This window comes from Protopterus annectens, chromosome 16.part0 (assembly GCF_019279795.1).
Source record: "Protopterus annectens isolate FY-2018-M chromosome 16.part0, PAN1.0, whole genome shotgun sequence".
In the NCBI taxonomy this organism is placed as follows: Eukaryota; Metazoa; Chordata; order Ceratodontiformes; family Protopteridae; genus Protopterus; species Protopterus annectens.
The window spans coordinates 458,158,362-458,173,470 of NC_056750.1; the positions used below are offsets into that span (position 1 = coordinate 458,158,362).

At 44.1% G+C, this 15,109-nt stretch overlaps 1 protein-coding gene across 1 annotated transcript in view; it reads left to right on the plus strand.

The window, feature by feature from the left end:
- Positions 1-15,109, plus strand: part of GSN (gelsolin) — a gene marked incomplete in the record, with an annotated part of 970,219 nt that overhangs the window by 337,087 nt on the left and 618,023 nt on the right. The window contains 1 exon segment of the mRNA XM_044058005.1: positions 12,157-12,289. Within this exon segment, the coding sequence (XP_043913940.1) occupies positions 12,157-12,289 (133 nt within the window).

Consider the following 15,109-nt stretch of genomic DNA (forward strand, 5'->3'; position numbering starts at 1 on the left):
ACAAAATTACCTGACACTGCTAAGCCCCTGATGAACTGCCCTCCAGCTGACCCAGCCACTATCTCTATGGCCACAGACAAAGTCACCAAGTTATTACCTACTGTTAATATTTTCCCTGTTGACAAGGACAGTAAGACCATGGAGAGATTAGGAAAAAAGATTTATACTTCTGCTACATTGGCCTTCAGAGCCACTAACTACCAGGCCCAGATGGCGAAGTATAACCTCTATTTTACAGTCCACCACCAAACATTTGACAGATATTCCAGACTCCTCTGCCAAAACAGCCCTGATCTCCTTCCGGGCTCTTAAATCTCAAGTCACCAAACACTCCATTAGGTGTAGTTATGATGCTGCTGAATCCTCTGCTAGGTCAGCAGCATCAGCATCCGCCCTACACAGATATTCCTGGCTTCACCTACAATCCCTGCCAGATGATTTTAGAGCCAAGCTTATGGAATCACCCCTAGATAATGCTGCACTTTTTGGATCTAAAGTCGCAGGTATCTTAAAATCAAAAATCACTGCAACAAAAGGGCAAAGAGATGCAGGAGCTCAGACCTCTCCTGGTCTCACCAGTTCCCAAGTTCCAGTGGAACTATCCTTCCAAACAGTTTATCAGGAAGCAATCCTGTCCTACCCCTAGTGCCAGATCTCAAAAACCCTCCAGGAAGCCACCTCCTATGCCTAGAGCACCTTCTGCATCTTGCTAGAGGTCTTTCTTTAAGGGCAGGTAGCATCTGACTACCTGCCACTCTTGCCTCAACCTCCTCCCTCTTCCATGCCTCCTGTCTGCTTGCTTCTCTCAGTCTCCCAGATCACCAAAGGCAAATGGGTCCTGTCTGTCCTGAAAGATGTCTACTACATGACTTGGGCGCTCTCCTCTCATGTGGAAGGGCATTTCTCGTCCCTCTCCACAGCAACTGCGTCATTTACAGCCATACTGCATACATTGCTAGAGCAGGGCACTATACAATCAGTTCCCCCCCTCTGCAAAAGAAACTTTTTTTTATTCAGGGCTCTTCATGGTTCCCAAAAAAGACAGACCATGGAGACCCATCCTGGATCTTTCCTACGTCAATCTTTCTATAGGTACCCACGTTCAAAATGTTAACCCCGCCTACCCATTTTCCCCTGTTTACTCTACAGGGATTCATGGCTATGCTAGACAAAAGATGCTTACCTCCACATCCCATCAAATCCTCCCACAGGAAATTAAGATTCTTGGTGGGCTCCTGTCATTGGCAGTTTTCTGCCTTGCCTTTTGGTCTTTCCACTACTGAGTCCTTGCCAAATGTTTGGCTCCAGTGGGTGGCCAGCGCCAGGAGAAAGGGGATACAGATTTCCCCTACTTGGATGACATGGTCATCCAGGTCCCCAGCCAGCAAATACTGCAAAATCATCTCCACCTGTTGATCTCCCTATTGCCTTCCTTGGGATTCCAGATAAATCTGTGAAAGTCCCACCTTCAGGCAACACATGACATTGTCTTCCTGGGGTGCAGAATAAGAACTCCTCCAGGTGCTCCAATCAATCCAGTTGACTGCAAGGCAGTACCTGAAACTACTGGGTTACATGTCAGCAACAATACCCTTGCTACCTTTAGCAAGGTTCCACACGAGGAAGGTGGTACCTTCACTCAGTCTGGAAACGCAACCAACCCTTGGTGCTCATTGTACCACTTCTACCCTGTTTGAAAAGGAGAACTTAGGTGGTGGGGCTAGGTACAAAGAAACCCATGACTCTCACTACAGCCAACACAACCCATCCAGGTCATGCTCCCAGATGCCATGGACCTGGGCTGGGGAGCTACTCTAGGACTTACACAGGTGCAGGACTTTTGGCCGGTTTACCTAAAATCAGAACACATCAATGCCAGAGAAATCGGGGCAATCTTGCTAGCCCTACAGGCATTTCAATCTTTCCTTTTGCAGGGAACTCTTCTGATATACACAGACAGCACAACCGTTGTGGTATATCAACAAGCAAGGGAGGACCAAGTCCTACCTGCTTTGCAGGCTAGCTCTCTTGGTTTGGGAGTCTGCTACCTCTCAGTGAAACTCCCTGCCATCAGCCTACACCCCCTCCCTCCACAACAAACAGGCTGAATTGTTGAGCATAACCAGCACAAACAACTGTGAATGGGTGCTGCACAGAGGGATAGTCTTGGATCTGGCCCACAAGTTTGGTATACCTCTAATAGACCTGTTTGCCTCCTCCCTCAACAGGCAACTTCCTAGCTTTTGCACCAGAGGCACTGACAACAGATGCTTTCTCAATCTCATGTAAGAGAAATGTCTATATGTATTCCCCCCCCCCCTTCTCTCTCATCCAGAAAACCCTGCTGAAAATATAGCAGGACAATGCAAAAATCTTGCTGGTGACTCACTACTGCCCAAAAAGCACTGATTCACCTTACTTCATCTGTCCAAGGGCAGTTAGCACAAGTTGCCCCCAGAGTGGACCTCTCACAACAAGGGATCACTAATCCATACACAGTTGCATGCTCCACCTAAATCTGTGGCGGAAAGGGTTCTGATCCCCTTTAGATAACTTTACAATGAGGACTTGCTCGATGTCCTGCCAGAGACCAGGAAACCTAATACCAGAAAATCGCATCTCTCCAAGGGGAAACTGTTCACTATTTGGTGTTGCAAAAAACAGCTGGATCTGCTTCTCAGCAGACATCTTCTATTGTTGTCCTGTTTGTGTGAGCTACTGCAGTCAGGGCTGGCTTACTCCTCCATTAAAAACCATCTGTCTGCTATTTCTGCCTGCTTACCTCTGGACCTTCTCTTGCTTCACTACTACCTTGCAAACTTTTCCTCAAAGGAGATGTTCTTGTTCATTGCTGCAGTATTAACCATTGGATTATCCTTGCTGTGGTAGCTCTTAGTTGGTCTGAATACCAGAGTTAAGGTTTTGTCTACTCCTGTCATTTGCTGGGTGATGTCAGGTCGTCCGAGCTGTAAAGGAGAGCAGACAACGCTATTACCTCAGTCGTCTTCCCATGGAGCCCATAGCAGAAGCAGTTTGCAACAGTGCCGGTCACAGTTTCCAGATTTTGAACTTCACTGAAAAGTCTAAAGCTCAGTACCCCATAGGGGATCCTTCCTTTTTGTTGCACTAACCGATGTCTGAAAGTCAATAATTATCTTGCCTGTGGAAAACAAATACCACACAGAGATTCCCATTTTTAGTGGGTCACTTGCATAGGCCCAGATCACGAAATTCCCTGCTGTCTTCTGTGCCCCCTCTAATGCTAGAACTATTCATTGTAGAGCTTTGTAGCCATTTATTTTAGTCTTCAGTCTCCGATTTATCAGTATGGCATCTATCAGCAAACCACAGATCTTCCAAAAATTCATAAAGATAAGGATAGAGGCAGACTGCATAAGGCCAAGCCGTCCAACTACACCACCGTTAAATGGGTAGTTAGTTCTTCGGAATTCAGTGAGGCGCTTTCGCAGCCCCTGATGCCAGACTAGTTAACTTTGCAGGCCTCTATTGAGACTTTAGGAGTCCTATATGCAGCAGATGCCTGCATTGTCTAACGAGCCTTCAGCTGTCTCTGCATCTGTTTGGTCTGGAGCCGCTAAGCAGGTACTGGCTTCAGAGGGCACCGCTTGCACTTTGGATTTCACTTCAAGGCCTTCACCCTCTCTTCTCAACACTCCGACAGCACCGAGGGATACTCTTCAGGCCAGATTTAGAGCTTATCCTCTGAAAACAGCCGAAAGTCTCCATTCCACTGCAACTCCCCTTTTTCAAATTAGCAAGCTTAAAATGGCGGCGGATCTCATCCTTTTCATCTGGGGTAATCAAGCCACTCCAGCTAAAAGAAGGGAACCTTCTCCAGACATCCGTTCAGAGTTAGACTCTGAGGGATCTTACTCTGTTTTTGAAGAGGAAATTCCTCTTGCTGCCTATGAGGACTCTGATGCAGAAGAATCAATTCCTTCTGCATCACCTCCGAATGACTTTTCTTTTGGGGATACCCTCCACAAACTCGGGGCACACTTCCAATGGGAATCTGCTGATTTCCCTCAGTCCAAGAAAAGACCAATGGAGTTTCTGGACCTACCCCAGCATAGGCCTCTGGCGATCCCACCCCATCTTGGAGGTGGTAGATGTTTACCAAGAATCCAGGCTTGCCCCTGACGCCCTTCCACCTGCCCCCAGAAAACCTGACTGGTACTACAAGGGTACCTGACTCGCATAAATTCCTCTACAGAAATCCTTTAACAGATCCAGAGGTAATAACTCTGGGACCTAAGGGAGTTAAGGCTACCTCTGCAAAGAATCCCTCTCCCTCTGACAAAGAATCCAGGGCCATGGACAGATGGAGTAAAAAAGTATGTACCTCTGCAACTTTAACTAAGGGCTTTCAACTGCCGTTCCGTATGTTAAAATATCAACAGCACACTTTGGAACTTTTGAAACAGAATTTCTGCTTTACCAGATTTTGCCAATAATAGAGATGGCAGAATTATTCCACTCTTCAGCTCAGGTGGCTAAGCACTCTCTGCACTGTGGATTTGACACCCTAGAAGCTTCAAGCAGGGCAGCAGTGACTGGATCTGTTATCAGAAGACCTGCATGGTTGAAGGAACAACCTCTGATCATGTCAAAGCTAAAGTCATGATTGCACCTTTTGACAAAGACCACTTTTTCGTACAGAAAACTGAAGAGGTACTTAAAGATGGAAGACCAAGCAAAATCGATGCAGACTGTGAAAAATTTTATTCAAGTACAACCTCTTGGGTTCAGCAGAAAGTTTCCATGTAAACACTGGTCCTTTCCTGCACAAAACAGGCAGGCACAAGGCAAAACCCGTAGGGACAGACCCACCAGGACTCAAACTCGGGGCCAGTAAAGAACTAAACTGTGCCCCCCCCCCCCAAACACTAGAGCAGGGAATTCAAAAGCAACCCTGTATGGAAAACTCTACCTTTCCAGTCTCTGCCTGCCTCCACCACACCAAAAGCTAGTAGGAAGACTATCTCAATGCAGAGAAAATTGGAACTCTAACAAAAGATAAATGGATCTTAAAAATCATTACTCTGGGGGGGGGGGGGGATACAAATTGAATTTCATAGAACTACCACCTCCAAGAGGGTACCCAGACTTGCCTCCAAACCAGTGGGCAGAAGCACTAAAACAAGTGCAGAACCTAATATCCCTAGGGGCAGTAGAACCTTTACCTCCAGAACAAGTTGCAAAAGGATTCTATTCCAGACTATTCCTTGTTCCCAGGAAAGAGGGGAGTTGGCATCCCGTCCTGGATCTTGCCTTTCTCAATCCCTTCCTGGTAATCACAAAATTCAAAATGCTTACCTTACAACAGCCCCAACCATTGATGCCAAATGAAGCTTGGATGGTCACCTTTGACCTAAGGGATGCTTAACTGCACATCCCAATAAGGGAATCGTGCAGAAAATTCCTGCGCTTCAGAGCAGGATCATTACACTTTCAATTTACAATTTTCTGCTTTGCACTTTGGCTTATCTGCTGTTCCCAGGGTTTTCACAAAATGTCTAGCTCCTGCCATTGCCTTCTGCATGGAAAAATGTACATATTTACCCTTACTTGGACGACTGTCTGTCTCATCTAGGCAGACTACAAAGAAATACTCCTGCAGCACCTCTCATTTGTAAAACCCTCCTCACCTCTCTGGGGTTCACTATCAACGAAAAGAATCAAGACAGTCTCCTTCCAAGGAAAGTCGTATTTCGTGGAGCCTTACTGGACACAACAGCACATGACCTTTCTGTCCCCAGAAAAAGTTTCCTAACTAAATACTTTACTACTCTGGCCTCCCAAACCCAGATTTTGGCCAGGAAATTCCTGCAAGCTGTAGGCTACATGGCCTCATGCATCCTCATTGTACCTCTGGCAAGACTGCACATGAGGAAAATTCAGTTGTACGTAAAGAACCTATGGTGTCAACATGCACAATCTCTGGACACCTCCCTACCTGTGATCACTTGCACAAGACCCAAGTTCCTCTGGTGGGCCCAGGCCTGTACTCTGAACAAGGGACTTCCATTCACCCTCCGTTCATCCGAGCAGACCATAACTACAGATGCTTCGGACATAGCCTGGGGCTCCCACCTAGAAGGCAAATGTGCCCAAGGTCTCTGGGATGCACAAAAACTACCCTTACACATCAACCAAAAGGAAATGATAGTGCAAAACTCTGACATCCTTCAAACCCTACTTCATACCAGGGGTTCTTATAAAAACAGACAACACCACAGTCATGTGGTATATCAGCAAACAGGGAGGGACTCTATCTTACCCCCTGTGCAGACTAGCCATGAACCTGTGGCTAACTGCCTCATCCATGGGAAATCATCTTGTAGCCCAGCACTTACCGGGCATCAGCAACACCCTAGCAGACAACCTAAGCAGAAACCTGCTGGACCCACATGAATGGCAAATGCACAGACATTTTTCTGCCAATTATCCACACATGGGGGACCCCCCCCCCCAGGTGGACCTTCTTGCCTCTCATCTAAATCAAGTGCGGGCATTCTGCACCGGGGAGTACCATCACCTGGTCTGGAAAGTTGATGCCCTGACCTTCCCTTGGAATACCCTCTGTGTATGCATTCCCACCTATTCCTCTCATTTCAAAAGTATTAATCAATATATGGGCGGAAAAAAAGTGCTAATATTCATTGCCCCTGACAGCAGTGGTACCCACTGCTGCGCAGCCTATCTCACCAGCCCCCCCCAGCAGCTACCTCTGATTCCTCACCTGCTATCCCGGTTGGGGGGGGGGGGGGCAATGCTGCACCCAGACCTTTCAGACACACTCAGCATGGCTTTTTCTACCCTAACCAACAAGGAATCTATGCTAAGCAAGCAAGTCCTTGACATCACAGAAGCCAGAAGGCCTAGCACCAAAAAATCTTGCGCTGGGAAATGGAAAAGATTCTGCTCCTGGAGCCAATCCAAGGGGGCAGACACATATGCCCTCCATTCTTATTGTTCTAGATTATCTTGCTGAGCTTTTTAACAAGGGTCTCTTCCTCCAACATAAAGATCCATGGCTGTGCCATCTCTGCACACTTTGACAGAACGGCCATTGTTCTCCCACCCCCTTATCAAACAATTCCTTAGAGGTGCTTCTAATATCAGGCCTCCCAGAAGACCGCCCACCCCAGCCTGGGACCTGAACTATGTTTTAGAAAAGCTTAGTCTGCCTCCCTTAGAGCCTGCATCATCCTCAGAATTGAAGTACCTCTCTTGGTAGACTGCTTTTATCCTGGCTATTCCTTCAGCCAGGAGAGTGTCAGAGCTTCAAGCTTTAATGGCCATTGAACCATTTATCTTCCATGCAGACACTCTCCCTGAGAACCAATCCCTCCTTCTTGCCAAAGGTGGTTTCGGATGTTAGCTTTAAAACAGGAGCACAGGGGAAACATATATCTGAACATACCATTTCCAAATGGATAGCGCACTACATCCATTTTTGCTACTCGCATGGAAAACTACTCATAGGACAATTAGAACCCATTCCACTAGGGGCAACCTCTACTTCCACAGCATTCCTTAGAGGGGTACCCATCAGGGATATCCTAGAAGCTGCCACATGGATTTCAGTCCACACCTTCACCAAACTTTACCATCTGAATCTATTCTCACAAGTTAGGGCTGGGTTTCCATCTGCAAATCAGCAGGGCATTCTCACCCTGTCTTAAGTTTCTATCAACCTTCCACCCTTCTCTGCTTTGGGAATCTTCCCAGTGGTTAATACTGCAGCAGTGAAACACTAAGAACATAGTACAGTTGTGTACACTTATCAAAACTGTAGATGTTTGTATTTACTGCTGCAGCCATGCTTTCCCTCCCTCCTGATATCTGCTGTCGGTAGAGAGACCTATTTCTGTGGGGGTCTCTGACCCCAGGACTCCTTATAATTAAAATTGGGCTTCTTTGGTTGGTTAAGGCAAGAAAAACTGAGGTAATGGCGTCTCCTACACTGCTTTATAGCTCAGACGACTTGTCACCCAGCAAGCGACAGCAGCCAGTGCACAAAATCTTGAGGGCTACCACAGCATGGATAACCCAATGGCCAATACTGCAGCAGTGAATACTCTCTAACATCTACATTTATAGTAAGTATACACAACTGTAATTTCTGCACTTTAGGCCACTTAGGAGACCCATTCCCCCCTCCTTGGACCTCAACTGTGTTAGAGAAGCTTATGCTACCTCCTTTTGAACCAGCTAATAAGGACTGCATAAAGCACTGCACCTGGAAAACAATCCTGCTTTTGGCTGTAACCTCAGCCAGGAGAGTATCCAAACTACAAGCCTAATGGCTTCCCCACCCTTTTTAGTTTTCCACAAAGACAGGGTTACCCTTAGGACACATCCGTCCTTCATCCCCAAAGTAGTAAACGACTGGTCCCTAAATCAAGCCATCCATCTACTTTTCTTCCCTAACCTACAGCAAGACTGTGATGGAGTATTGCATTCCTTGGACGTTCATAGACCGATCAGATTCTACCTGCACAACGCCAAGTCCATCACAGACCAGCTGTTTGTATCTTTTCACCCCAGAGGCCTGGGTAAAGCTGTTATCCAAGTAGAAATAATCTGCTTGGTATCAAAAGCCATAACCTTTTGCTAACAGTTTCATGGCAGGATCCTGCAAGGGGCAGTTGAAGCTCATTCCACTAGAGCAATGGCATCTTCAGAAGCCTTCAAGAGTTTGGATACCCCTACAATTCTGGAAGTTGCTACTTGGTCATCAGTCCACACCATCAAACACTACAAGCTTGACCTCATCGCCATGTCCACGACAGGTTTTGCCAGGGCTATCCTGAACAGATTCCCAGAATCTGCATCTAGACCACCACCCCAACCTGAGTGAGCTTTGGCGCACTCCAATATGCAGAATATTGAAACATGAGAATAGAAGGGCATAGAAAAGTGTGAAGTCATACCATAACCATAGATGTCCTTCTCTTCCATGGGTCAGTATTCCTTCCCACCCACCTTCACCTCATGTGCTACATCTCTTGCCTTTCTGGATGGCAGTGACATAGCATTGCCCTTACAGGAATGGCTCCAAATTGGGCTATTTTTCTGAGGGCTAGAGTGTACCAACATCAGTTTTATGGCCCACATATCCTCCGCCTTGCCTGACCTCTGCACCACAGAGGCTGAAAGCTTTTGAATACTGGCCGTATGTATCCGAGACTAAAGTGATAAACCTGTATGCAGAAAACTGCAACATGGAAGAGGAAGTCTATGGTTATGTTAAGATTTTACATAACTTATCTTTCATTTATGGACAGTATTGACACCTGTTTATTTAGGGAAAAGAACCCCTAACACTACCAGTCATCCCTTTAACTCCCTACTAAAGTTTTCTCACTGCCCGAAAACATATTGATTGTACTGTTTATGAAGATGGGTGACTTCATTACTAGAAGTTTTAGATATTGCTTGTTGTCCTTGTCCAGTAGTTCTCTTTGTAACCTGTCTTCTATCATTTTTTGCTTTTTTGTTTTAAATTTATATGTATATTTTTATTTTTCTTAGTGGTTTAGCACTTGTTCACATTTAACTTGCAGAGTTATTAATTTGAATCTAACTGCGTGTACCTCAACTGTCCAAGTTTTAAAGGTTAGTACAGGTATAGAAATATCCCACTTTGTCCATTCCCACTTCTTATGGACTGTATTTTTCATTTGAAAAGATGGTCTCCATAGGTCTTTTCTTGCTGTTCAACACCAGGTTATATATCCTTACTGTGGTGATGTTACAGCATCATGACTGCAGACAGTCGCATTACACAATGCTATACTACTCGGGGGGGGCGGTGACCCATGGGAAGCTGTTCTGCTCTATGTACCCTGTGTCAGTTCATAAAGTGTCAGTGTTTATAACCACTAGTTTTCCTTCGTGTTCCCGTAGGGCCAAGGTAATGCATGAATTTATTATTCTGTCCTATTTCACTTAGGGTGTGACATTTCTTGCCTTGATATTTTACTACAATATTAACCTTAGTAACTGTATAAACTGCTGTTTATTATTGTTTATTGCCCAACCTCTGTACTGACTCATGTTTTTGTGACGCTAAAAATTTTGCAAATTTGTTTTTCCAGTGTTTTTTCCACTAACTGAACACACTAATGTGTACTGTTTTGTTTCTACAGATGTACTTTTTCTAAAATTAATCATTTTTAGACTGATTCTGCCTCTCTACTCCATTGAGGCTTTCCTAAAACTAATCATTAATTTGACCAAAATTTGCTTCTGTACTCACTTGGAGCTTTTCTAAAATTAATAATTTGATCAAAGCATGTGACTGCTACAAATGATTTGTGCTACAAGCAGATATTGTTCCCACTGCTTGTAGTATGAGTTACTCTAACACCTGCTGTTTTATGAAAATGTGGTCTAAACTACTAAATCTAATTTGCACTGCATCTATTTGTCTGGCTGTTGGTTTCTATTTGATGGGGACTATATGTATGTGAAACTTGGGTGCGTGTAAATTTTTCATATTTTAGAAATGGAAGTGCTTCAGTAAATTAGTTGTAGAATGTAGCAGTGGCAGGACCATTGGTTTAAGGACGCAAACTGGGGAAGGGGGGGAGGAGGAGATGAGCAGCTTTGCCTGCCTGTCCTTTTTTTAAAGAATGGATAAGGGTGTTACCCACTCCATTGCAGTAGCATTCTTGGAGGTGGGAAGAATATTAACATGAACTTCATAATGGGGAAAATATGGAGAGGAGGGATGATTTTAATATATGGACAGCTTAAGGAAATACATCCATAAAACTCACAGTATAACTTCATATCTGAGTGCTGTTCCTGCTTCTTGTGAGAGAGAAATGTCAGGTGGTGAGCTGTGGGCAGAGGAACAGCACTAGATGGTCAGCAGGCTGGTATGGCAACATGCAGAATGTGTTTATGCATGCATTTGCTTTTGTGTACATGTAATAAACTTTCCAGGTGTTTTCTGTAGATTGTATGCATGTAAAGTGCATATGCTTTCAGAATTGCTTGTGATGGATAATGAACTGGTAGAAGTTACTTCCCAGCAGAGATTGCATTAAGTCTATAGTGCGTTAAAGACGGGGACATGGAATAAGGTGGAGGTGGAGTTTGGGGTCTAAGTCACATTTGAAAAATGTTTCTGCAAGTTTTGATAGAATGCTTTCTTTTTGACTGTGTATGAAAGCCACAGATTGAGCTAGTTCTTATTTTCCTTATTTGTAAGGATTAAATCATTTGTCATGTCTTGTCCAGGATTACTTTCATTACTGGGCTTTATTGCTGTTTTGTATGCTTTCAGACAGAAGCCTTAAAGTGGCACATTGTTAATGGATTTCTAGCTGTGAATATGCTTGTAGCTATCCGACATTAAACTGTGACAATGTAGCCCTGCTGTAGGAGTTTTATCCCTTTTGGTCAGAAGGTCATGGTCATCTTTGAATGCTGATATTTACAAAAAAACAAACGGGGTGGCTGAGTGCAGTATTTGGACATTTGTGTGAGTCTTGCCTTGTGGTAATGTTGTTCTGGATTTGAATAATGTTTGGGTGAAATTTCCTACCTTTTGTGGTAGTATCTACTTTGTGTGACATGACATCCATCTTTTTAAACTTCCGTATTGTGGCTTGATTTTGTAGAGTGGTTGTAAGATAGTGAAAATGTAGCTGCTCTGATGTGAAGTGGGCTAATGTTAAGGTGCGCACATTGCATTTCTTGGTTAAAGCCAGTGTTTGGCCTTATTAAATCTAATGCATGCCTGACTGAGCAGGAATTTCTCTGGTATTCTCTACATGGTTGACCATGTACAATATTTTGATGACCTTGTGAAGTCTGTTTAAATGCTGTTAGTCCCTTAACTTTTTTAAAATGTACTTCAATAGGTAATACTTGTGCTTTTATATTTGTAGCCTCTTCATTCTCCACCTCCATGAGTGATGATTAAGATGGTCTTAACAGTACATCTCAACTCATTCTTTGAACTTCATAAAGAAACCTTCACCCAGTGCTGTTGTCCATCGTTTTGTGTCTAGTCCCGTAACATACTAATATGTTTTATCGTCAGCTTTCATTATAATGGTTCTTTGTTGTGAAGAAAAGGTGCTTTAATATGACTTTTTTTTTTTTCCTTTTAAGGTTTCTAATGAGGGTGGTGAAATGAACATTTCACTAGTTGCAGCAGAAAATCCCTTTTCTCAAGAAGCTTTGGAGAGTGATGATTGTTTTGTCCTTGACCATGGTTCGAATGGAAGGATCTTTATCTGGAAAGGTATTTTGCATAACAAAATATAAAGCTGCTTAACTGCTAGTGAAACAGACATGTTTAAAGTTTATGTATGAGCAAATTAACAAAAACTGTCATATCAGTTTTAATACTGTGTGGCCATGGATGCAACATTCTAATAAGGCCATTAGATTGCCTGTCCCATTCCTTGACATTTCATTTTTTTTGCATTCTTGTCTTTCTTCCTTCTGTCTGCTTCCCCTGCCCCCCTGGTGTCCAGGTTGTGTAGGTGGTGGTGTCTTCCAGGCAAAATTTTTTTTTTTTTTTTTACTTGTTTACCACCCTAATGTCCTTGAACAAGCTGTCTTTCATAGTATTTGCTGGTAATCCATGTGGGTTCAGACATTATCTATACTCCACTGGTTGACCTTATTGCAGTGGACTGAATTGCCTTCCTTCTCTTGGAATTTTTCTTCTCCCTTCACTCTCCCAAGCTGGCTATTCTAGCACCTGTCACTACTCAGTCCTGTGACATCTGGGTCACAGACAGGAGTTATCCCTCAGCACCAACGCGTTCACTGTTTTTGTTTTCAATTTCTTCTGAGTTCCACAAGTGTGAGAACTCTGTAGATCAGGGGTGTCCAACCTTTTCAGTTGCAAGGGCCGCATTGAGTCAACAGAGATGGTCTGGGGGCAAGTGAGGGCAAAACAAAAAAAAAAGGTCTCTCTCAAACTGAAGAGCAAAAAAAAAAAAAAACCGCATCGTAAACTAAAAAGCAAAATGCCCCAGGTATATACGGAATAATACTGGCTGTTTTGTAGGTGAATTTGAACAATAAATTAATAAATGCATAATATTTGCCCTAAAATTCAATATCTCATTGTAATTATTAAAAAAAACTGTTAAATCTAACATCTACTTTAACATCAAAGTTTATTTGTGAAAAAAAATTAATGGGTACGAACCTTTCAATTTGTATGAGATCATACCTGTGATTTTGCTGGTTTCCTAAAGATGTCCATGTCTTCCATCATGTCCTTAATGCCCGTATGTTGTCCAAAGCGCTCATGTATTCTTCTGTTTCTAGCTTTGCAATCTGTCCCTAATCTGTCACCTAATAATCACTGTGGCAGAATGTATGCCACAGAGGTCTAATGTTACCAGAGTGATTAAATTACACATCAACCACAGTCTGTCATAGGTTCATAGGTTTATACTAGGTAACTAGGCTATCTGCCCTAAGGCATTTATAAGCCTAGCCCAGAGTTTTTGTGGCTTACGCCACCCCTTATGTTAAAAAAATACTGTGCCCATTAGTTTGTTGTGCCTCTGTCCAGCAGTGACACAGATGATTCCCGGGGTAAACCTATGATCTCCCATCCACCGGTCAAGATTTCTCTTGAACAGAGCCAGCGAGGTGCTCTGCCTAACATGGACCGAGATTTTATTCCACAACATAGGGAGTCTCTGGGTGACAAATCTATCCCTCCAGCATGTCCTATCCTATTTATATCTGTGCTAAGGTTTAAGTCGCTTGCTCTGGTCTAGTGGATCTGGTAGATTTGGATTTTTTGAGGTGGAGCATGTCCATTAATTCCGGGTTGGACATGGCCTTGTATGTCAGGCACAGGTCACCTCTGAGCAGACGGTATGCGACTGAATAGAGCTGGAGTTTCTTCAGTCTGGCAGCATATGACAGATTGTGGAGTCCCTTTATCCTTTTCGTGAGGAACTTTTGGGGTCTCTCCAATTGCCTCTGCAAATGTCATGGACCATTTCCATGATGCAATATTTACCTTGGTTTCTAACTTTTTTTGTTTTAAAGAGGGATGTGTAACATGCAATGCAACACGTTTCTAGTGATGTTCCTGTGCTCCTTCGCCTGACAGAGAGCCTGTGCATTTTCAATAAGTGTCAAGAGACAGGCTTTGTAACTACAGAGAGAAGTCCATTTTACTGCCATCTGAAGGAGTTTGAGATGGTCACTGTTGTCACATTCAAGCATGTGTCAGACTGGTAGGGTTGTGTTTCATCTAACTTTCCCTAGTTGGAATAAATTCAGAAACTACAGGGAAGTATGGAAAGCAATTAATTTGGTGTTGAATACAGATGATGTCCTTCAAGGATGCATCTGCAGTCCTTACAAATGGGTTGTCCTGTCGTCAGGCAGCCCTTCGGTCGGCCGGATTCTATAGTCTGGGTCTGGCCTCGGCTGGTGTCGCACTTCACCCAACGTCATAGCTGCAGTTCTTCGGGTATAAAGGCATCAGCAGACGCCATTTTCCTCAGTCTTTCTTGCCGCGTGGCGCCCGAAGCAGAAGCTGTTCGCAAGTGCCGGTCGGTCAGAACCAGAGATTACTACTACCGAATACTACTTCGAAGACTTCTAAAAAGCTAAGTACCCTGTTGGGGACTCTTTCTTGCCTCAGCCGATGTCAGAAAAAGTGAATAACTGTTTAACTTGTGGGAAACAAATACCTCATAAAGATTTCCACTCTTACTGCTTACCCTGTTTAGGCCCAGACCACGACGTAGTAGCTTGTCTAGCCTGTGCTTCTTTTAACTGGCGGACACTTAGACGTCGGTCTGAATTTGCTGAAGAGATTTTCGGCTCCGATTTCGCTTATATTATGCTGTCGGATCCTCAGACTACGCAAATGTCTAAAAAACGCAAGGAAAAGGACCGACGCTCGCGGTTTCGGCCGAAACCGCGGTTAAGCCAACCGCGAGTGTCTGTTTCGGCTGAAACCGAGCATGCGGTTCTTCCTTCAGCCGAAAACTTACCTTCTACCGAGGCCTCTTCCAACCTCGTGGAGTCGGCCTCTGAAATCCCACCTGCTGTTGCAGTTTCTCAGGAACTATCT